A 20,296-nucleotide genomic window follows, 5' to 3' on the forward strand; every position below is an offset into this window, starting at 1 on the left:
AAATGTCTCTGAGAGCTGTTGCTTAGTCCTATCCTCCTCGGTGCCACACGCAGTTGTTCTGGGAGGAGACTGAGCCACCCCAGTGATTTTGCTTCATCCTGTTTCTTTGGACGCCCCGAGAGAACCAGATCCTTTCACTGTGGTGTTATGGGCAAGGACTTTGGCTTCCAGGGTGGTGAGGCGCAGGGGTCAAGGGTCGTGGATCACAGGCTCTGCTCTGCTCTGCTCTGCCTTCTGTGTTCACCACTGGGCAAAAAGAGATGACCAGAAAGCCCAGCCAGGATGGGACTGGCCCCGGATGGGCCCTAAACTTCAGGCCTTGCCAGCTCTGCCCTTGGCTGTGAGCAGGAGCCTTGAAAGGTCTTAAAGTTGCTTTCTCTTGCCCTTTCTTGAGGGGACTGTGGATGTATTATGAAATCAAACACGGAGGCAGAGGTCTTTACACTCCTGATGACCTGGGGGTGGGGTTCTAGGGAGAACGTGCCTTCCAGGGGGAGCAGAGATTTGGACTCTCTCAGTAATAGCTTTGTGCGCCCAAGAGCAGCCGCCCCTCCACCCAGGGCCTGCCTCAGAGCAGCTGCTGCCTGCTAGGGGCCCCGCCCAGGTATGTGCCTCTCCCACCTCTTCCCCTGCAGCTCGAAGCTTGCCAGCCAGGAGACAGACCAAGAAAGACTGTGCCAAAGGTGGGTGGGAGCCTTAGGGCCTAGGGCCGCGAGAGGGAGGAGAGGCGGCCAGACTGGAATTTAAGTGACTAGGCCAGGAGGAGCGCGTGGGGGAGCTGGGCCCCTGCACTGGCCTGAGACCCTGGGATCTTCCTCCCAGGGCTCGGGGCCGGACCTGCTGGGCCGGGCCACCCCTCCCACACCCACTCCAGCACCTGGGACCGACCTATCGGCTGGCGTCTCCGCCTCCTTCGCTTCTGGGCCTCGCAGCTCGTCCCAGCCCACCCGGGCCAGTGCTCGGCCGCCCGCCGGACAGCGCCGAGCTCCCAGCCCGGCCCCGGAGGAGGCCCGGAGCTATGGGTACGTGCGGAGGGCCCGGCGTGGCGGGAAGGGCAACAGGGCCTGCGCCGCCCCCCGCCCGCCCTTCACGCGGAGCCCGGGACTCGCGCCTAGGCCGGGGTGCCCAGACCCGCCCTCCGCCCGCAGACGTGCTGGTGCTGGCCGGATACCGCGCGCAGAAGGAGGGCGAGCTGAGCGTGGCGCCCGGGGACGTGGTGCGGCAGGTGTGCGAGGGGCCCGCGCGGGGCTGGCTGCGCGGACAGCTGGGGGGTCGCTGGGGTCTCTTCCCCGAGCGCTCGGTGCAGGTGAGGCCGGGCCCCCAGGTCGCGGGGGGAGGGTGTCTGCGCGCCCCCAGGAGCTGAGAGCCGGCCCGCCCGGGTCGCCGCCGCCTGCGCTCATTTGCAGGAGATCCCGGAGTCCCTGCGCGGCGCGGGAGAGGCGCCGAGCCCGCGCTGTGCGCGCCGCCGAGGTGAGCGCGGGGCCCGGCGGGCGGGGAGGGAGGCTGCGGAGCATGCGCGGCTCTGGGGGGGCGGGGGCGGGGCTGGGGCGGGGCCGCGGCGGCCCCGCGGCCTCTGATTGGCTCTCGGGTACAATGCTCCGCCTCGGGGGGGCCTGTCCCGCCCCGCCCCTCGCCCAGCTCGGCTGCCCCTCTCTCCCATCCGAGCGCAGGTCGCCCTGCCAAGCCTCGGGGCCCCCAACGATGGTGCAAGGTGAGCTTCAGCTACAGCCCGGAGCAGGCGGACGAGCTGCAGCTGCAAGCTGGGGAGATTGTGGAAGTGATAAAGGAGGTGAGGGGACAAAGTGATGAATGAGGCTTGGGGCAGAGATGCTGGTGCCCGTCCCCGCTTGAGGGGTGTGCGGAGAGAGGGGCGTTGGCAGTGGTGGGGGGCGCAGGGATGGGAAGTTGAGGGGGCTAGGGGGAGGGGGGCCATCGGGCCGAAGCGGGGCAGAAGCGGGGGAAGGCTTCCCAAGAGACCCTTGGGGCAGAACCAGATGGCCCTGCGTCCTCCTCCTCCCCAGATTGAGGACGGCTGGTGGCTGGGGAAGAAGAACGGGCAGCTGGGAGCCTTCCCATCCAACTTTGTGGAGTTGCTGGACAGTGGGCCCCCAAGTGAGACCTGCACCCTGTGACCCCGGGAACCCCTGTGACCTTCCCAGGGGCCTGAGCCTGCGATCCGCTCATCCCGACCCCACGACCCCGTTGACCTCTCCCGTGATCTAAACTGAACTAGCCCGCCCCCCCTAACCTCACTGTCCCCACCAGGCCTCGGGAGCCCAGACATGCCTGCAGTCAGCCCTGGACCCCAGCAGCCGCCCAAGGTAAACTGGGAAGGCGGGGCACGGGCCTGGTGGGTTCCCGTTGAAGGGCGGGTGGAGGCTCAGCTTGTTCCTCCGCCCCCCCTGCCCCCACCAGCTGAGCAGTCTGACCTATGACAGCCCTCCAGACTACCTGCGGACAGGTGAGCACCTCGCTGGAGGGTTCCTCGGAACCCCCTCCTGCCGCCTAGCCCACTGGGGGCAGGGGGACGCCCCACTGAGCGAATGGGGGAGGGGGTCCCCGACTGGCCTGGGGAGAGAGAGGCCTTGGCTTCAGCGGACCCGCCGGCCCTGCAGTCTCCCGCCCTGAGATCTACAGGGTCCTGTTTGACTACCAGCCTGAGGCCCCGGATGAGTTGGCGCTGCGGAGGGGGGACGTGGTGAAAGTCCTGAGGAAGGTACAAGGCCCGGGGCAGGGAGGTGGCTGGGGGGTGGGGGGGCCTGGGCCGCAGGAGCCCCGGCATCTGGCCCACCTCCCTGTGCTGTCTTGCTCCCCCAGACCACAGAGGACAAGGGCTGGTGGGAAGGAGAGTCTCACGGCCGAAGAGGCGTCTTCCCAGACAACTTTGTGCTCCCCCCACCCCCAGTGAGTACGGAACTGAGTGCGGTGGTGCTCAGTGGGCAGGGAGGCCGTCCCCCGGTGAGCGTGGGCCTGGAGACGGGGGACCCCAGCTTCAGATTCTGATCACTTTCTTCTTCACAGATCAAGAAGCTGACCCCACGGAAAGTGGCGTCTCGGGAATCAGGTGGGTGCCCGGGGAGCCTGGGATGCGGGCGGGCGTGGGTGGGGGCCTGGGGGATGGCAGCTTGCTCTCTGGGGCACCGCCACTTTAGTTGCCCATAAACGCCCACAGCTCCCCAGTGGTGCAGGACCATAGGTCCCTCAGCGGGCACCTCTGCGAGCGTTAAGGACCTGGTAGGTACGTGTGGGTCCTCGGGTCAGTTCATGCGTGTTCCTGTTGCTTTGTGTGGCTAAGAACGTGGCCATCCGCACGTTTAGACTTGTTTCATTTTCTAAGGAAGTTTGTGGATCACGGTGTCTGTCTTTGCCGTGGTGCTGTGTGTTCACGTGGCATATAACCGCGGCGGTGAAAACTTTAATATGATTTTAAAAGATGAATGAAACATTCCCCTGGAAGTTTCATTCATCTTTTAAAATCATATTTCACACATGCGAAAACTGTACATAAGTGCTTTGTAACTTATAATGGGGGGGGGCGCCTGGGTGGCTCAACGGTTGAGCGTCTGCCCTCAGCTCAGGGCGTGACCCCCGGGGCCTGCGTTCGAGTCCCCATCGGGCTCCCTGCATGGAGCCTGCTTCTCCCCGTGCCTGTGTCTCTGCCTCTCTCTGTGTGTCTCATGAATAAATAAATAAAATCCTTAAAACAAAACAGCTTAATAATGGACACGCGTGAACATTCATGACCTGTCACCAAATCCAAGAACTGCAGTATTGCTAATGGTTTACATAATGATCCTTTTCTTTCCCATTCTGCTACCTACCCTCCCCCCCAAAAGGTAAAGGCTATCGGGAATTTTGTTTTTATGGTTCCCTTGAGTTGTTACATTTATTTACCTATGTGCCTAAATAATGTAGCAAATGATTTTTGCTTGTTTTTGAGCTTGATAAAAATGGTATCATGTTTATAGGCTTTTGGGACTTGCTGTTTCCAATCAACATTTTATTTCTTTTTTTTTAAATTATATTTCTAAGATTAATCCATGTTGTATATAGATGTAAGCTCATTAGTTTTTCTCTGCTGTATGATATTCCTGGCAGGGAATTTAACCACAGTTTATGTATGTATCTGGTCTTCTCCTGATGTTAGACATTTTCATTGTTCCTAGTTCTTGGTTTTTGTTTTGTTTTGTTTTTTGGTTTTTGTTTTAAGATTTTACTTATTTATTCATGAGAGACAGAAAGAGAGAGGCAGAGACACAGGCAGAGGGAGAAGCAGGCTCCATGCAGGGAGCGCGATGTGGGATTTGATCCCGGGACTCCAGGATCACGCCCTGGGCCGAAGGCAGATGCCCAACCACTACCCAGGCGTCCCTGTTCCTAGTTTTTGTTACAAGAAATACAGCTGCCGTGAACATTCTTGTGCCGGTGTTCTGCTGTGCACGTCGAATCATTTCTCTATCCTAGGAGTAGCATTCTAGATTATAGGGTATGTGAATGTTCAACTTTTATGAGATCTAGTCAGTTTGGTCTTCAAAGTGATCATACACTTTAACATTCCACCATCAGTGTATGAGATCCTATTATTCCAATCCTCTTCAATACTTGGTTTTATAGATTTTACTTTTTTGTGTTTAAGATTTTTAAAAAAATTTTATTCATGAGAGACACACAGACACAGGCAGAGGGAGGAGTAGGCTCCATGCAGGGAGCCCGATGTGGGACTCGGTCTCAGGACCCCGGTGTCATGCCCTGAGCCCAGGGCAGACGCTCAACCGCTGAGCCACCCAGGCATCCCAGATTTTACTTTTTTTTATATGTGAATCCAGTAGGTACAAAGTAGAATCTCATTGTGGACTTCATTTGCATTTCTGTGGTTGGTTATAATTAGTTTGAGTTCTTTATATATACTGAATACCAATCCTTTGGAGGTTATATGACTTACAAATATTTTCTCTCATCGTGGCTTGTTGTCTTTTTGGTATAATGGTGTTCTGTGATGAATGGGAATTCTTTTTTTTTAAACATTTTTTTTCATTTGGACTTTATTTTTTTTTAAGATTTTTTATTTATTCATGAGAGAGAGAGAGAGGCAGAGACACAGGCAGAGGGAGAAGCAGGCTCCATGCACCGGGAGCCCGATGTGGGACCTGATCCCGGGACTCCAGGGTCACGCCCTGAGTCCAAGGCAGACGCTTAACCGCTGAGCCACCCAGGGATCCCATGAACGGGAATTCTTAATTTTAATGTAGATGTGTCAGTCTTTCATGGTTAGCAGGCTTTTCCTTGTCTAAGAAATCCTTCCTGCTCCAAGTTCAGAAAAAGTCATATTTTCTTTAAAACTTTTAAAGTGCCTTTATCTTTGTGGCATTAATTTTTTTTTAACATTGATTAATTATTTGAGAGAGAGAGTATAAAAGAGCAAGCATGAGTGTGGGGCAGAGACAGAGGGAGAGGGAGAAGCAGGTTCCCCACTGAGCAGGGAGCCCGATGCAGGGCTTGGTCCCAGGACCCTGAGATCATGACCTGCAGGCAGACACTTAACCAACTGAGCCACCCAGGAGCCCCTGTGGCATTGATTTTTAGTGAATGACCAATTATACCTTTTCTACAGGGGCAATGAATTGTTCCAACACCGTATATTACTTTCTGCTTGTGAGTTTTACACAACTTTTTAAAGATTTTCTAAGATTTATTTCTAGATACCTCAGATTTTTATGTCGTGTCTTTTCAAAAATAAGACAGAGGCACCTGGCTGGCTCCGTCGGTGGAACACATGACTCTTGATCTTGGGGTTGTGAGTTTGATCCCCGTGCTGGGTGTAAAGATTAAAACTAAAACCTTAAAAAAAATAACAATAAAAAAGTATGTATCCATTTGTTTATTTCAGGAATATAGAAGTGCATTGATTTTTGTATATTGATTTTATAGCCACTCATGCTGCTAAATTCTATGTCTAGTTATTTATCTATAGCTTTTTTAAAGATTTATTTTTTTTAAGGTTTATTTATTCATTTATTTATGATAGACATGGAGAGAAAGAGAGGCAGAGACACGGCAGAGGGAGAAGCAGGCTCCATGCAGGGAGCCTGACGCGGGACTCGACCCTGGGACTCCAGGATCGCGCCCTGGGCCAAAGGCAGGTGCCAAACCGCTGAGCCACCCAGGGATCCCCAGATTTATTTATTTTAGAAAGAGCATGAGCAGGAGGGGCAAGGGGAGAGGGACAGAGAATCTCAAGCAGACTCCATGCTGAGCATGGAACCCAATGCAGGGCTCGATCTCACAATCTGAGCTGAAGCCAAGGGTCAGATGTTTAACCGAATGTATCACCCAGGCCCCTCTATCTGTAGATTCTTATTAAGTTTTCTACGAAGCCAGTCGTGTTATCTGTGACTTACAATAATTTTTCTGTATCTTTTTAACATCTTTTTATTTTATTTTTTCATTTTACTATAGTGGCTAGGGGCTCAACCCACTCTTGAATAGAAGTCGTGTTGAACATCATTACCATGTTCAGTGGAATGTTCCCAACTTGTCTCCTTTAACAGTGATACTTAGATCTTTTCTTAGATGCTTTTTTGTCAGGCTAAGAAAGGTTCTTTCTTTTTCTTCCTTCCTTTCTTTCTGATTTTATTTATTTATTTATTTATGAGAGACACAGGCAGAGGGAGAAGTAGGCTCCCTGTGGGGAGCCCGATGCGGGACTCGATCCCAGGACCCCGGGGTCACGCCCTGAGCCGAAGGCAGATGCTCAGCTGCTGAGCCACCCGGGTGCCGCAGAAAGGTCCTTTCTATTTCTAGTTTATTTAGAATTTTTATTAAGAGTGTGTGCTGAGTTTTTTCAGATTGTTTATATGAATCTTTTGAAATTATTCTCTGGGTTTTCTCCTTTGATCTGTCAGTGTGATAAATGACATTTGTAGAAATTTCTATTAAGCCACCCCTGCATTTTTAGGGTACATTCAAATTGTTCATGGTTTTATTATCTTTTTATGTGCCGTTGGAATATTTTCCCAGTTTTTCTTAAGATTTTTGCATTTATTTCTACTGTCCTCATCTGATTTTGAACATTTTACTGGCCCCGTACATGAGTTACGAGGTATATATTTAGTTTTTAAATTATCTGGTAGATCTTATATAAGATGGAAATCATTGTGGGGTTGCCCGACTGGCTCAGTCCGTAGAGTGTGTGACTCTGGATCTCAGAGTCGTGAGTTTGAGCCTCACACTGGGGGCAGAGTTTACTTGGGGAAAAAATAAAGAAGATGGGAATCATCTTTCCTTGAGAGTTGATAAAACTTGCCTGTGAATCCATCTGGCCCTGTTTTTTTCCCTTATGGGAAGATTTTAAACTATTTAATTTCTTTAATAGTTATGAGAATGTTTGAAATTCTTTTTCTTCTTGTTTTGTTTGGCTTAAATCAAGAGAAGTGTAATCTCTCACAGTTCTGGGGGCTAGAAATCCAAAATCAAGTTGTTGGCATAGCCATGTTTTCTGTGAAGAGTCTAGGAGAAGCATCTTTCCTTGTCCTTTAGCTTCTCTCTCTCTCTCTTTTTTTTTTTTTTAAGATTTTATTCATGAGAGAGGCAGAGACACAGGCAGAGGGAGAAACAGGCTCCCTGCAGGGAGCCCCATGCAGGACTTGATCTCAGGACCCCAGGGTCACGCCCTGAGCTGAAGGCAAACCCCCTGAGCCCCCCCGGGTGCCCTTGTCCCTTAGCTTCTGGTAGTTCCTGGCAGTCCTCGGCTTAGGGACAGATCTACCGCTCTTCTCTGCCTGTCTTTACATTGTCTTCTGCACTGTGTGCCTCTGTCCATATTTTCCTTTTCTAGTAAGGTCACCGGGCATTGGTTTAGGGCCCTACTAGAGTGTGACCTCATCTTAACTTGATTCCATCCACAAAGACTCCTTTACAGCTGCTGTTCAAATGGCTTTACCTTGGAACTCGGAGGAGGAAATCTTGCACTTTGGGAGTCTTGCACAGACAGCCTTCTGTCTCCTGGTCCCTGGGTAATGATAGCTAGCCAAAAATCTGGCTAGAATTCTTGATCCCTGGGTGGCTCAGCGGTTTAGCGCCTGCCTTTGGTCCATGGTGTGATCCTGGAGTCCCGGGATCAAGTCCCACGTCGGGCTCCCGGCGTGGAGCCTGCTTCTCCCTCTGCCTGTGTGTCTGCCTCTCTCTCTCTCTGCATCTCATGAATAAATAAATAAAATCTTTTTTTTTTTTAAATAAACAAAATCTTTAAAAAAATTCTTGAATCCATTTTATCTTCGTTTTTTATTTTATTTTTGCTTTATACTTACTTTTATGTTTTTTATTTTTTAATTATTTGTTTTTTAAAGTAATCTCTATGCCCAGTGTCGGGCTCAAACTTAACAACCCAGAGATCAAGAGTCCCACGCTCCACTGACTGAGCCAGCCTGGCACCTCTAATGAATTCTATTTGTGATTATCCATTTCTTCAATGTTTTCTGATTATTTATGTAAAGTTATTCATAACATTCTCTCATAATCTGTGTCTGTACTTAGTCTTTTTTTTATTTTTAGTAATTATTTGTCCTCTCTTTTTTCTTATTCAGTCTCATCAGAGTAAAATATTCAAATACATATATATATATTTTTTTTTTTTTCTTTTTTAGAGAGAGGGAGGGAGGGAGAGAGGGAGAGAAGGGGCAGAGGGAGAGGGAGACAAAGAGTCCCTAGCAGGTGGCTCGCCCAGCATGGAGCTCCCTGCAAGGCTCCGTCTCATGACCCTGAGATCATGACCTGAGTTGAAATCAAGAATCAGTTAACCCACCGCGCCGTCCGGACGCCCCTGAAAAAACAAAACCTTTCCTATCTTACCTTCTGTTTTCAAGACTCATCCAATTTCTAGTATGTGTTGTGCTTCATTCCTTTTTGTTGCCCAATAACATTTCCATTGTGTGAACGAACCACGTGTTACTCATCTGTTTGCTGGTGGACACATTGGGTTGGTTTTACCTTTGGGGGCATAAACTCTCGTGTACAAGTTTTTGCGCTGACGTGTGTCCATGTCTCTTGGGTGTGTGTGTGGGAAGGGGTTTCTGGGTGCCGGACAGCTCCGTTAGCGTCGCACTGTTTTCCAAAGTGCTGGTCCCATTTTCTCCTCCCACCAGCGATGCGTGACGGTTATGCTTCTTCACATCCCCTCCAACATTTGTCACTTTTTTATTATAATCATCCTAGTCGGTGTGAAGCGGTAGCTTCTCATGGTTCTGCTCCACTTTCTCGGACGCCTTAAATGTTGAGCGTCTTTTCGTATGTTTATTGACAATCTGTGTGTCTTCTTTCGGAGAAATGTCTATTTGGATTTTTTGCCTATTTTTTAAATTGGGTTATTTGACTTCGGACTATTGACTTGTAGAGTTTCTAGTATATCTTGGGAAAAGTCCCTCACAGGCCATATACTTTTGCAGATATTTTCTACCATCCCGTCCGTTGTCTTTTCACTTTCTTGTCCTTTAAGGCCCCAGAGGTTTCCATCTCAAGGAGGTCCCATTTTTCTATTTTCTCTTCGGTTGCTTGTGCTTCTGGTGCCCTACCTATGAAACCAGGGCCAAATCCAATGCTATAGCCCAGATCGAGTGACCTCCCTTCCACCATGGCAGAGAAGAGCCAGTCTTTGCAGCCGGCCCCATGCTGCAGAGCGTCTGCGTGGACCAGGCTGGCAGGGCAGGGGCGGGTGCAGGCCTGGGAGACGATGCCGTCAGCACTTCTCAGGTTACCTTCTGCCTTGGGTCAGCTTCCAGAGGACGGTGGTTTTGTCCAGCTTTCTAGTTGCAGTGGCAGGTGAGGATTTGTCAACCACGTCGTCGAGCCACAGTCACAGCCCCTGTCATCATCCGCTCTTCTTAGCGCCGCTTTCAGGGTTTCGGCTCCTTGTCTCTGTGCTTTCAGCCTGCCACTTCTCTGGCTTTTGGCTGTGCTTTACCTGCTACTTAACCTGTATCACATTTGATTTCTTTCTAGAATGCTATTTTTCATCTGCATTCAGTTTTCTCCTCTGCCCGGATTTGCCTGTTGATTCCCGACGGGCCCTGTGTTGCGGGCTCCTGTCGCAGGCTCGGGCCCTGATGCCACCCCGGGGGAGCTCACGCCTTGTCCTCCAGGAAGGACTTGCTTCTGCTTCTGCCAGGAGCCAAATGGCGCCGGCCACCAGACTCCACCGCAGGCCCCTAGAAGAAAGGGGTGTGCAGGGTGCAGGACTCGCGCTGCTGTGCAGTTTCCACGCGTGGGGCCTGCGGGGGGCTAAGGGGGGTCGCCCCTCATCATGGGCCTCAGTAGTGCAGTGCTGTCTTCTCGCCGCCTCTCTGGCCTCTGTTCCTCCTTTCTGGTTGGCCTCCTCCCGCCTCCGTGAGGTCCAGCAGGGCCTCGAAGTTGGGTCCCAAGGAGGATGTACTTGCTCCCCCACCGGGCACCTGATCGGCCAGAGCACAGGAAGCCAAGGTCAAAGTTCCCTTCACTGAGCCTTGACCATACGCCCCGTAGTCCTCTGAGCACCTCACATGAGCAAAGTCACTCAGAACTCGCAGGAGCCCCAGCAGGTCTCGCGGGTGAGATGCTGGGGCACAGGGAGGGGACGTCGTTGCACTGCTGCACGCGGGCAGCAGAACGTCGGAGCCTGGCGTGGCTGCAGGACCGACCTGGCCCGCGGTGCAGATGCACCAGCAGGTGCATTGAGTGAACAGAGTGACCCTTCGTGTGCCCACAAATACGAATGTCACCCAGTGTACTGTTCGCTCTGATGTCACCTTCTCTGTGACCTTCTGTGGCCCCATTTAAAGTGGACAGTCCCCTGCTTATTCTTCCTCTGCGACACCCACTATATATTCTGGTTTTGCCTATGTCTGCCTCCCAGTAGACCGAGCTCGCGGCGACTGCGGGGGGCGGGGGGGGGGACGTGCCTGCGGGGGGGGGGAGCTGCTGCCATGGTCCACATGGTCCTGGTGGAGATGCTGGTGCCTCGCTCCAGTGCTTAGTGGCAGAGGGGGTGAAAGGTGGCAGAAATCAGGCCCCGTCTGAAGGTGGAGCAGTCAGGTTACTGCAGGTTTGGATGTGCAGCACGAGGGAATGAAGGGGGTCACAGATGACTCATTTTGTCATCTGAGCAAGTGGGTAGGTGGCTGAGGTGGGGAACGCTGGTAAAGAGGCGTTGGGGGGAGTGAGAGTGCAGGTTTGGGTATGTTCGGTGTGTGAGGCCAGTTAGCATCCCAGGTGGGAACAGAGGACAGAGATGAGGGTGTGGGAGTTGCTGGCGCACTGGTGCTAGTTAAACCCGTCACACGGGGAGAGATCTCTTAGGGAGTACGTGGGGTAGAGGAGGCCTAGAAGTTCTAGGCCAGGTAACTGGCTTGGGGAAGGTTACTGGCGTGGTCTAGGGAAAAGAGGAGGGTCTGAACCCCGGAGGCAGCCACGGGCACTGAGCAGGGTCATAGAAAAGTCTGGGCAGGGGCACCAGCTGGCTTAGTCCGGAGGGCGTGCAACTCTAGATCTCAGGGTTGTGAGTTTGAGACACACGTGGGGCACAGACATTACTTTTAAGAAAGAAAAAGGAAAAAAAAAATCAAAAAAAAAAAAAAAAAGAAAGAAAGAAAAAAGTATGGATAAAAAAATCCTGGCAGGATTTGAAGCCATGTCCCCTTCAAAGCCTTCCCTGACAACGGTGTCCTGCTAGGTGTCCCCTACTCGCTCCCACAGTTCCCTAGGCCCACGCGGCCCGAGGGTGGTTGGCTTCCCCAGAGTTTGGAAGAGGCAGAGTCAAATGTTCATCTCCTGTCCCCAGTCCCCTCTGCAAGGACAGGGCCAGCAACTGTTAGACGGATGGATGCCACACTCCCTTCTCCCCTCCCAGCTAAGGAACCAAAAAAGATGATGGGCAAATCAGCCCTCCCTACAGTCAGGAAGCTGGTGACAGCCCCCAGTGGACCCAGTAAAGCCAAGTAAGGAGCTGGGGGAGGGGATGAGGAGGGGGGAAGGAGGAAGGCACGAGGGAAGTGCTGCTCCCCGCCCCCCACCTCCTGGTCTGATGGGGGTATGTTCCAGGCCCTCTTGGACACCCAGCGGAGACAGTCAGAAGCGCCCCTCTCGAGACCTGGGTAAGTCTCCTTGCCTCCCTCCAGTGGGGCAAGGAATGGGGCATGGGGATAGGGTGGTTGTGCTGAAGGACAGAGGTGGGGAGAGACCCGGGGTCAGAGTGGCCTGGACCCCTGAGGTTCTGCTCTCATAGGCTCCAGGGGCAGCTTCCTCAGTGGGGGTCCGGGCCACCCTGGTAGAAAAGGATCGAAACCCCACACTCCTCGGCAGCGCTCTGCAGCTAGTCAGGTAGGGGGCCCTGCCTGGTTCCTGGGGGGTATGGATGGTGTACAAGGGTGAAGGCCCCCAGGTACCTATCCCTCGGCTGAGACCTCGCCCCCATCACCACAGGAGGAAGAGCAGAACAGCCTAGCAAAGGCCTCTCCTGTGAATAAAACCCCCACTCCAGACAAGACCCCCAGCCCAGAGAAGACTGTATCTCCAAATAAGGCCTCCACTCCAGAGGAAGCCCTGACTCTGGAGAAGGCCCCCATCTCAGAGGGATCCCTGACTCTAAAGTTCAAGGCCCCAGTCCCAGAGAACCCCACCCCAGAGGAGGGCTTGACCCTGGGCAAGGCTCCCAGCCCAGACAGCGTCATTTCTGGGGAGGAGGCCCCTGTCCCTGAAGTCCCACCGGAGGATGAAGTCCCTGGCCCAAAGACGGTCCCTCCTGGGGATGAGGCACCCACCCTAGGGAAGGTCTTGACCCCTGAGCAGGTGCTCTCTCAAGAGGCCTCCACCAGAGACATCACTCAGCTCCATCGCTTCTCTCCGGAGCAAGCCCTGCCACTGTTCAAGTCTCTTGTGGCCAATGAAGCTCAGTCCCAAGAGGTCCACAGGCCAGAGGAGCCCCATCTCCATCAGAGGGGCAGCTCTCCATTCCAGTCTGAGTCTGAGTGCAAGTCAGGGTCCGTGCCTGCCCTTGCGAAGGCGACAACCCCCCTGGAGGAGGCACCTGGGGAGCATGAGGGGACCCGGGAAGAGGCAGTACTCCCCAAAGAGGAGGTGTCCCCCAAAGAGGCAGCCCCTGCTCAAAAGAATCGTCAAGCTGTCAAGGCGACTCCAGACCCCCAAGAGGCTCCCGCCCTACTTTCTCTGTCTCTGCAAAATCTCACGGACAGTGAAAGTGACAGAGGCGACATAACGAGGCTCCAGGACGAGGTGGAGTCTTTGAGGAGGTCGCTGGAGCGGATGGGGGTGCAGCTGGAGTAAGTGGGGCGGGGCGGGCGCCGGGGGGGGGGGGGGGGCCGGGGGCGGGCGGGCTCGGCCTGTGGGCCTGCACAGCCCACCGCTTCTCCTCCGTCCGCAGGAGGAAGCTCACCGACCTCTGGGAGGAACTGAAGAGCGAGAAGGAGAAGCGCCTGTCGCTGGAGGTGGGTGGGGTGCGGCCCCCAGGGGCGGCGGGCTGCCCCCCCCCCGACCCCGCCTGCCCTGACGCCCTCTCCCGACCAGGTGCAGATGCAACGGGGGACTCAGGAGTCCCGGACGCGGGGCTCCATCCACGCGCAGACGCAGACGCACTGAGGGGGGGCCCGGGAGGGACTGCGGCGGGGCCTGGGCGCGAGTCGGGCTGCGGCCACCCACGTCCTCGCACACGACTCGGAGAAACGCAAGAAAGTAAACTGCGGTGTACGCGCCCGCCGCGCCTGCCTGGTCCGTGCGGGGGCGGGGCCAGAGGGGGCGGGCCCGGGGAAATGGTCGGCGAGGGGCGTGGCCCGCGGAGGGGGCGGGGCCCAGGGGCATGGGGGCGGGGCCCGCGGAGGGGCGGGGCCGGGGCAAGAGAGGGCGGGGGCGGGGCCTCCGCATTCCTGGCGGTCTCTCCCGGGCACATCTGGCCGACATGTGGCTCCCATTACCGTTCCCAGGGCCCGCGCGCCGCTATTTTTACCCACCGGATGGCGGGGGCGGGCGGGGGGCGTCTCCCTCCGACGTCTGCCGGGGCCCGGAGCCCGGAATCCAGCTGTGCGCCCGGGGGGGCGGGCGGGCCTGCCCTCCCGCCCCGCCCCTCCCGGGGGCGCCCGCCTAGCCCGGGCTGCGGGGCCTTAGCGTCGAGGTCAGGGCCCCGGGCCTGGGGAGCGGGCGGGGTGCGCCGGGCCTCGGCGGGTGAGGAATGCATGTGGGGAAGGCCTGCGAGTGACAGCTTGCTCTGTTTTCAGCGTGAGCGGGAGGAGGCCTGTGTGCGGAGGGGCTGGTGGGACGACGGGGGTCAGCCTGGTACACGAGTCAGGGGGCATCTCCATCCGGGGCCCCTGCGCGGCAGGAGCCTGGGGCGCACGGGGGGCAGAAGCAACAGAGGGACACTGAGTCACTGGAAAAGCAGTTTTCATTGGTCCCTTCATCTCTTAACCGATCCCAGGAGGGGGGCTGGGGTCCCCGCGTCCGGGCCTTCCCCGCCGGTTTTCTGGCAGGACTGGGGAGCCCGGAAGGTGGGGGTCCAGACCTCGGAGCCCTGGGGTAGGGGGAGGCGGTGGGGCGGGGCCGTCCCAATGGCCTGGGGCCGCTGTGAGGTGGCGCGCAGCGTGCAGTGCGCAGAGCTCCTCGCAGCGGGAGCGGGAGCGGGCGCGTCAGTAATAGTGCATGCGCCCCAGGGTGCCGGTGGCCGTGGGGCCGGGCCCCAGGGTGCCGGAGCCCAGCAGGTCGGGCTGCCCGGTGCGCCAGATCTCCCGCAGGATCCGTTCGCGCTCCTCCAGGCGCTGCGCCCGCTCCAGCTCCTCCGCCGACGTGAAGACGTTGACGCTCAGGGGCCCGTCGGGCTCGGCGCTGAGCTCCGCGCCGGGCAGCGTGTCGTCGGGGCCCAGCCGCGTCACCGTGTCCTCGTCGTCGTCGTCGTCGTCGTCGGGCTCCAGGGCGCTGCTGCGGGGGTCCCGGCGCGGAGCGGGGGCGCGGGGCCGCGCGCGGGGCGCGCAGGAGATGCTGATGACCAGCAGGCACAGGGTGAGCAGCAGCCCGAAGCAGACTCCCAGCACGAAGTAGAGGCCGAAGCTCTCGGGGTTAGCTGCGGGCGGAGGGCGCGCGTCGGGGGGCGCCCCGGCGCCTGGGGGTAGGGCTTCGCCCGGGAGCCCGGGTTCTAGGGGGGCGGGGGGGGCGGGACTCCTTACCTGCGAGACCCAGGTCGCCGCCAGCGGGGGGGTGCGGGAGGGGGAGGGGCGGGCGGGGGCAGGGGCGGGAGGGGGCGGGGAGGGCGGGGCGGGGGCGGGAGGGGGCGGGAGGGGCCGGGGGCGGGCCGCCCTCACCGCGGATGTGCGCGTAGGCCGCCAGGCTGTTGCTGAGCAACTCCATGTCCCTCCGTGGGGCGTCCATGCCGCTCTGGGGGCGGAGGGGCAGCCCCCGTCAGCCTGCGGGGTCGCAAGGTCGGACCCCAGCCCCAGCGCACGGCCGACCCCGACCCCGACCCCGACCCCGACCCCGCTGCCTCCGGGGTCCGGAGCAGCTGACCCCGCTGCGCGCTCCGCCCTGCAGACCGCGGCTCCCCACCGTCCTGAGGCCGCGGGCCCTGCCTGGGGGCCTCTTCCCCGGCGCAGACGCCCCTGCAGGTCGCGGGGCCCGGGGAGTGGGCCGGGGAGTGGGCCGCGGAGGCTCCGCCGCGCGCCCGCCCCGCCGGGACCCACCGCCCGCAGGCCCCGGGCTCGCTCACCGTCGGCGCCCCGCTTCCCCGCTGCCGGCCCCGGCGCGTCCGGCGGCCGCATGCACCCGGGCCCCGCCGCGCCCGCCCCGTCCGGTCCCCGCCGCCCCCTGCCCCGCTCGGCTCCCAGGCCGCGGCAGCGCGGGCCGGACGCGGGCCCAGGACCAGCCGCGGAAAGTTCCTCGGAGGAAAGGGGCGGGGCGGGGCGGGGCGGGGCGGCGGGCGGGAGGGGGAGGCGCGGAGGGAGGGGGAGGCGCGGAGGGAGGGGGCCGGGAGAGGAAGGGGAGCGGGGGGGGCTCGGCTCGCCCACAGGAAACCGCGGGGAGGCGGGGGCAGCGACCCGCCCCCAAGCTCCTAAACACAAAATAATAGTAATGCGGATGAAGTTCCGCCTCGGTGCCGGGCAGCGTGAGTGCGGGTGCGGGTGAGGGTGCTCGTGCGGGTGAGGGTGCGGGTGCGGGTGAGGGTGCGGGTGCTCGTGCGGGTGCGGGTGAGGGTGCGGGTGCTCGTGCGGGTGCGGGTGCGGGTGCTCGTGCGGGTGCTCGTGCGGGTGCGGGTGCGGGTGCTCGTGCGGGTGCGGGTGAGGGTGCTCGTGCGGGTGCGGGTGAGGGTGCGGGTGCTCGTGCGGGTGCTCGTGCGGGTGCGGGTGAGGGTGCGGGTGCTCCTGCGGGTGCTTGTGCGGGTGCGGGTGAGGGTGCGGGTGCGGGTGAGGGTGCGCGTGCGGGTGCGGGTGCGGGTGAGGGTGCGGGTGCGGGTGCGGGTGAGGGTGCGGGTGCGGGTGAGGGTGCGCGTGCGGGTGCGGGTGAGGGTGAGGGTGAGGGTGCGCGTGCGGGTGCGCGCCCTTTGAATATTCTTTCCTTTAACTCTAACACCCCTGCGACGCGGGCACTGTTGTCGCCACTTGCCAGAGAAGTAAACTGAGTCAGGGAGAGGTTGAATAACTTGACCAAAGGGTCAGGATTTGAACCCACTGCCCTCTGCCCCTAGAGCCCGTCTACACCTTGCTTTCCTCCCAGGGGCGCCTCCCTTGGACCCTCAATTCACAAGGGAGGGAACCCCCCCTCCCGGGGCGTCCAGCTGGCAGGGCTGTGTCACACGGGGTGACTGAATGTTAGAGCCCTGCAGGTCCCCCCCAGCTGCCCCCAGCTTCTGCGGCCCCTGTGCACCCCACACCACCCCACACCCGCACCCCAGCCACCGCAGATGTGCACTTTGCTCCAGGCTAAACGTGCCCAGCCCTTGCATCCACGTCCCCCCAGGCTCGGGGCTCACTTGTGCAGTGTATCACAGGGTCCACGGGTCTTCCTGCCCAACTCTCAGCCCCCACCCCTCCTGGGCCCCCCTTCCTGCACGGCCCTGGGTGAGGGGGAGGACCTCTTGGCGGGAGCCTCAGAGAGGAGGAGGGAAGGAAGGGGGAGAGGAAATTGCAGGCATAGCTGAAGGCGCGGACTGAGGCCTGTGGGCCCATGACCCCCCATGTGTCCACACCGGAGACCCCCACTCCCAGGGCTGAGCCTGGGTTCAAGCAGAGGGCAGATCTGGAAGGAGAAAGGCAGACTGGCCGGGGGACAAGCAGGGACTCCCAGTGTCTTGGGGATTGTTGGGTCTGTTTTGTGCACGTGTGTGCAGGCGTCCCTGCTCCTCCGGGTACTCATGTGTCCACTTCCATGTCGCATGGGCCGCAGCAGGGGTACGGTGGGTGCACAGGGACAAGCCGCTGCACATCGGGTGCTACCCCAGGGCCTGGCCTGGGCCCCTGGGCATGGGCGCCCCTGGTCCCAGCGGGCCGAGCGACAACCCTGAAGGGGGAAGGGCCGGGTGCTAAGCACGGGGGATGGAGAGCCCTTGCGAGACCCAAGGGGGGTGGGAGCTGACCCCCGACTCCAGCGAGGCACAGGGCAGTAGTGGGACAGGCACCTGGGTGCGGGGGGGTGGGGGGGGAGCGATGAGGTCCGTGGAGCAGGCGGTTGCTCCAGGCCGCGTGGTGGGTAACCCTGAGAGGCGGGGGTGGCATCGTGGTCCCTGATGGACCTGGACGAGGGGGGAGACGGAAGCAGGGAGGGCGGCGATTGGCACCCAGGGTGTGCCCCGGAACTGCCGCGGAGAGGGGGAGGGTCCCCTTGCACACCGGGTGTCCCGCACTGCAGGCGGGTGTCAGGAATGAGGACAGAGGACCCCACTGGCCGCAGGAGGGAAGCGGGGTGGGGAGCAGGACAGAGGACCCCCCCACACGGGAGGGAAGCGGGGTGGGGAGCAGGTTTGGGGGCGTCGGTTTCCTGTCCCGCAGGCTGGAGGTGCCCGTTAGGTGTCCGGGGGAGGAGTCTGGGCCCGCCGTGACTTTGGGAGCCCCCAACAGAAGATGGGCCGAACCCCGCCAGTGGGTCAGATGGCTTTTGGCGCAGGGAGCTGGGGGGGGCGCGGCCTCGAGGGGGGTGGACGCGGAGCCCCAGGAGGCGCCGGGCTGGCTGGGCTCCGAGGTGCTGCCCTGGGCGGGGGTCTAACCTCCAGTGCCTTCCACCCTCGTGTGCAGCAGGGTATGCACAGCGGCCTTGATCCGTGTGTCCCGGGCTGTCGGCTCGTGTATGCAGCACACTTGTGTCTGCCTGACTGTGTCCCGGGACCCGTGTGCCCCGGCTGTGGGCCTCCCCATACAGCACGCCCGTGTGCCCTGGGAGCCCGAGCCCTCTGTCCTCCTGAGGGCGGGCAGGAGTTTGGATGTTTGGCCTCTGGTACCGCCGCCTGCTGACACGGGTGTCCGTCTACATTGCTGTGTCACGTGTGCTTGGAGAGGGCCAGGTGTGACTCGGCCCCGGTGAAGCCGGTGGCCGCGCTGAGCCGCGTGGGGGCTGACGTGCTTACGTCCCTTCAGAGAGGGGGACACACGGTGGCCGACACGTTGCCTTCCCCTAGGGGCTGCATGTGGCCAAGCCCTGGATGGTTGCAGAGAGGCGGGGGGTGACTCCTGGAGGCCCTGGGGGTGTCCCTCTGGCCCACCAGGGCGGCCGCCATGGGCCTCGTGACCGCCTGGCCACCTGTCGCCTATGGACGTCCCCGCTGCCAGCCAGCGATGGGCCTGCTGCCCGTCCAGCTCCCTGCCCCCTGGCCGGCCGCCTCTCCACTCTCCTGGCCTGTGAGACTAGACATCTGTCACCTGGGAGGCACAGAGAGCGACGCTAAGACAGGAAAGATGGGTCTTTGTTCATGAGAGAAGTTAGGACACGTCTCGCTGGGAGGTCGGGGCGAGGGGCCCAGCGCGCCTGGGAGGCTCGGGGTGGGGGGGCTTAGGCTCCGGGCCCAACGCGGAGCCAGCTGTGCTCCCCACGGGGGCTTTGGTGCCGCCTAGGTCTCCGATGGAGGGAAGAAGGCGACACTCGTGGCCTCCGCGGACCTGCCGCCACGTCGTCTGAATGCCCCCAGCCCGGGCCGGCCGGCGACACTCCTGGACGTGGAGGGCCTGCTGGCGCCGGTGCCAAGCGTGCTTCCCCCGCAGCCCCTGCCCGTAACCGCGACGTTTGTAGCGGGACTCCCACCTCACGGGGGAAACTGAGGCTCAGGCTGGGCATGTGCGCGTGGTCTCGTGGAGGTCAGGGGCGCGGCCCGGATGTGACCTGAGACCGGAGTCCCCAGCTGTCTCCCGGCGGCGCCAGGCCCGGGGCTCCTGCCGCTGGGCCCAGAGCTGCCCCGCGGGACACTGTCGTCTCCTGCTCGGGGACTGACGCCAGCAGCGCCCTCCGCAGTTGAGAGTGGGGGTGCCTCCAGCCCGCCGTGACCCCGGGTCCCAGGATCGAGTCCCCGCAGGGAGCCGCCTTTCCCACTTCCCTCTGTGTCTCATGAATAAATAAACACAATCTTGACAAACAACGTATATAAAGGCAGGAAGGGCCAGGGCGCCGCTGCGGGCGGCAGGCGGTGGCGGCTCTGAGGGTCCTGGACGCTGAGGGTCCTGAACGCCGGGGGTCCGCGTTGATGCCCAGGTCGGAGCCGGATCCCGGCTCTGGAGGCCACAGGCTCCTTGGGCAGCGCCCCCGTTCTGACAGGTTCCACCCCCCACCCCGTTCCCGCCCACCTGGCGCCCCGGTCCTGCCCCGAGGACTCCTGGGAGGGGGGGTGCGCCCAGGCCCGAGGAGCGCAGAGCTGGCGGGAGGCGAGGCTGGCCGGGAGGTCACGGAGGTCACGGAGATCATGGAGCCCCAGCACTGGGGAGCCTTCCAGAATGCCTGGAGGCAGGCGGCAGGTCTTGCTCGGGTGAGCAAGGTCCCCCGCGGCGGGGCTGGGGTGCCTGCGTGTGGACATTGGAGGGGCACCAGCAGGGGACGCATGGGGCCCATCCCGCTGCCCTGCGGCTGTTTGTGGGGGGGGGCCACAGGCAGGGGGGCGGGGGGGGGGAGAGGGGGCAGCAGGGGCTCAGGCGGGGTGGGGGCGGGGAGACGGTGGGGGACTTGGGGGGGTGGGGAGGGGGTGCTCAGGTGGGGGGGAGATGGTGGAGGGGGGCTCAGGTGGGGTGGGAGTGGGAGCTGCCAGGTTTGCACGTGGGGTGGCAAGAAGTCAGGCCCCGAGACTCAGTCCCCTGACCCCCAC

At 59.7% G+C, this 20,296-nt stretch overlaps 2 protein-coding genes across 9 annotated transcripts; one reads left to right on the plus strand and one right to left on the minus strand.

Annotated features, from left to right (window-relative positions):
* Positions 1-9: 9 nt before the first annotated feature.
* SH3D21 (SH3 domain containing 21) lies at positions 10-13,728 on the plus strand. 8 transcript variants are annotated; one of them, XM_041738060.1, is made up of 18 exons: positions 10-360; positions 636-683; positions 823-1,022; positions 1,116-1,306; positions 1,407-1,470; positions 1,671-1,789; positions 2,022-2,112; positions 2,266-2,321; positions 2,416-2,461; positions 2,616-2,716; positions 2,818-2,904; positions 3,022-3,064; positions 11,807-11,963; positions 12,067-12,119; positions 12,251-12,345; positions 12,448-13,304; positions 13,406-13,469; positions 13,549-13,728. In XM_041738060.1, exons 1-18 carry the CDS (start codon positions 299-301, stop codon positions 13,618-13,620), a joined length of 2,406 nt encoding a protein of 801 aa, XP_041593994.1. In that variant the 5' UTR covers positions 10-298; the 3' UTR covers positions 13,621-13,728. The 8 variants fall into 8 exon arrangements, with proteins under 8 accessions (XP_041593994.1, XP_041593995.1, XP_041593996.1 ...); XM_041738061.1 differs by having other exon boundaries at positions 1,149-1,306; XM_041738062.1 differs by having other exon boundaries at positions 1,149-1,225.
* Positions 13,729-14,401: 673 nt separating this feature from the next.
* On the minus strand, positions 14,402-15,908 carry EVA1B (eva-1 homolog B). The gene is made up of 3 exons (XM_041738065.1): positions 15,731-15,908; positions 15,330-15,402; positions 14,402-15,091 (listed from the first exon to the last, which is right to left on the minus strand). The coding sequence occupies exons 2-3, from the start codon at positions 15,394-15,396 to the stop codon at positions 14,661-14,663; spliced, it is 498 nt and encodes a 165-aa protein (XP_041593999.1). The 5' UTR covers positions 15,397-15,402; positions 15,731-15,908; the 3' UTR covers positions 14,402-14,660.
* Between the last annotated feature and the right edge of the window lie 4,388 nt (positions 15,909-20,296).

Source organism: Vulpes lagopus, chromosome 23, assembly GCF_018345385.1.
Source record: "Vulpes lagopus strain Blue_001 chromosome 23, ASM1834538v1, whole genome shotgun sequence".
NCBI lineage: Eukaryota > Metazoa > Chordata > Mammalia > Carnivora > Canidae > Vulpes > Vulpes lagopus.

What these genes read in the sequence shown, in the direction of transcription:
- SH3D21 (XM_041738056.1), top strand. Translation starts at nt 299, where the DNA reads ATGGGCCCTAAACTTCAGGCCTTGCCAGCTCTGCCCTTGGCTGTGAGC. An exon ending in GCGCTGTGCGCGCCGCCGAG is followed by an intron (nt 1,471 to 1,670) that starts GTGAGCGCGGGG and finishes ATCCGAGCGCAG; the next exon opens with GTCGCCCTGCCAAGCCTCGG. An exon ending in GCGCCCCTCTCGAGACCTGG is followed by an intron (nt 12,120 to 12,250) that starts GTAAGTCTCCTT and finishes CTGCTCTCATAG; the next exon opens with GCTCCAGGGGCAGCTTCCTC.
- EVA1B (XM_041738065.1), bottom strand. Translation starts at nt 15,396, where the DNA reads ATGGACGCCCCACGGAGGGACATGGAGTTGCTCAGCAACAGCCTGGCG. An exon ending in GGCCTACGCGCACATCCGCG is followed by an intron (nt 15,092 to 15,329) that starts GTGAGGGCGGCC and finishes CTCCGCCCGCAG; the next exon opens with CTAACCCCGAGAGCTTCGGC.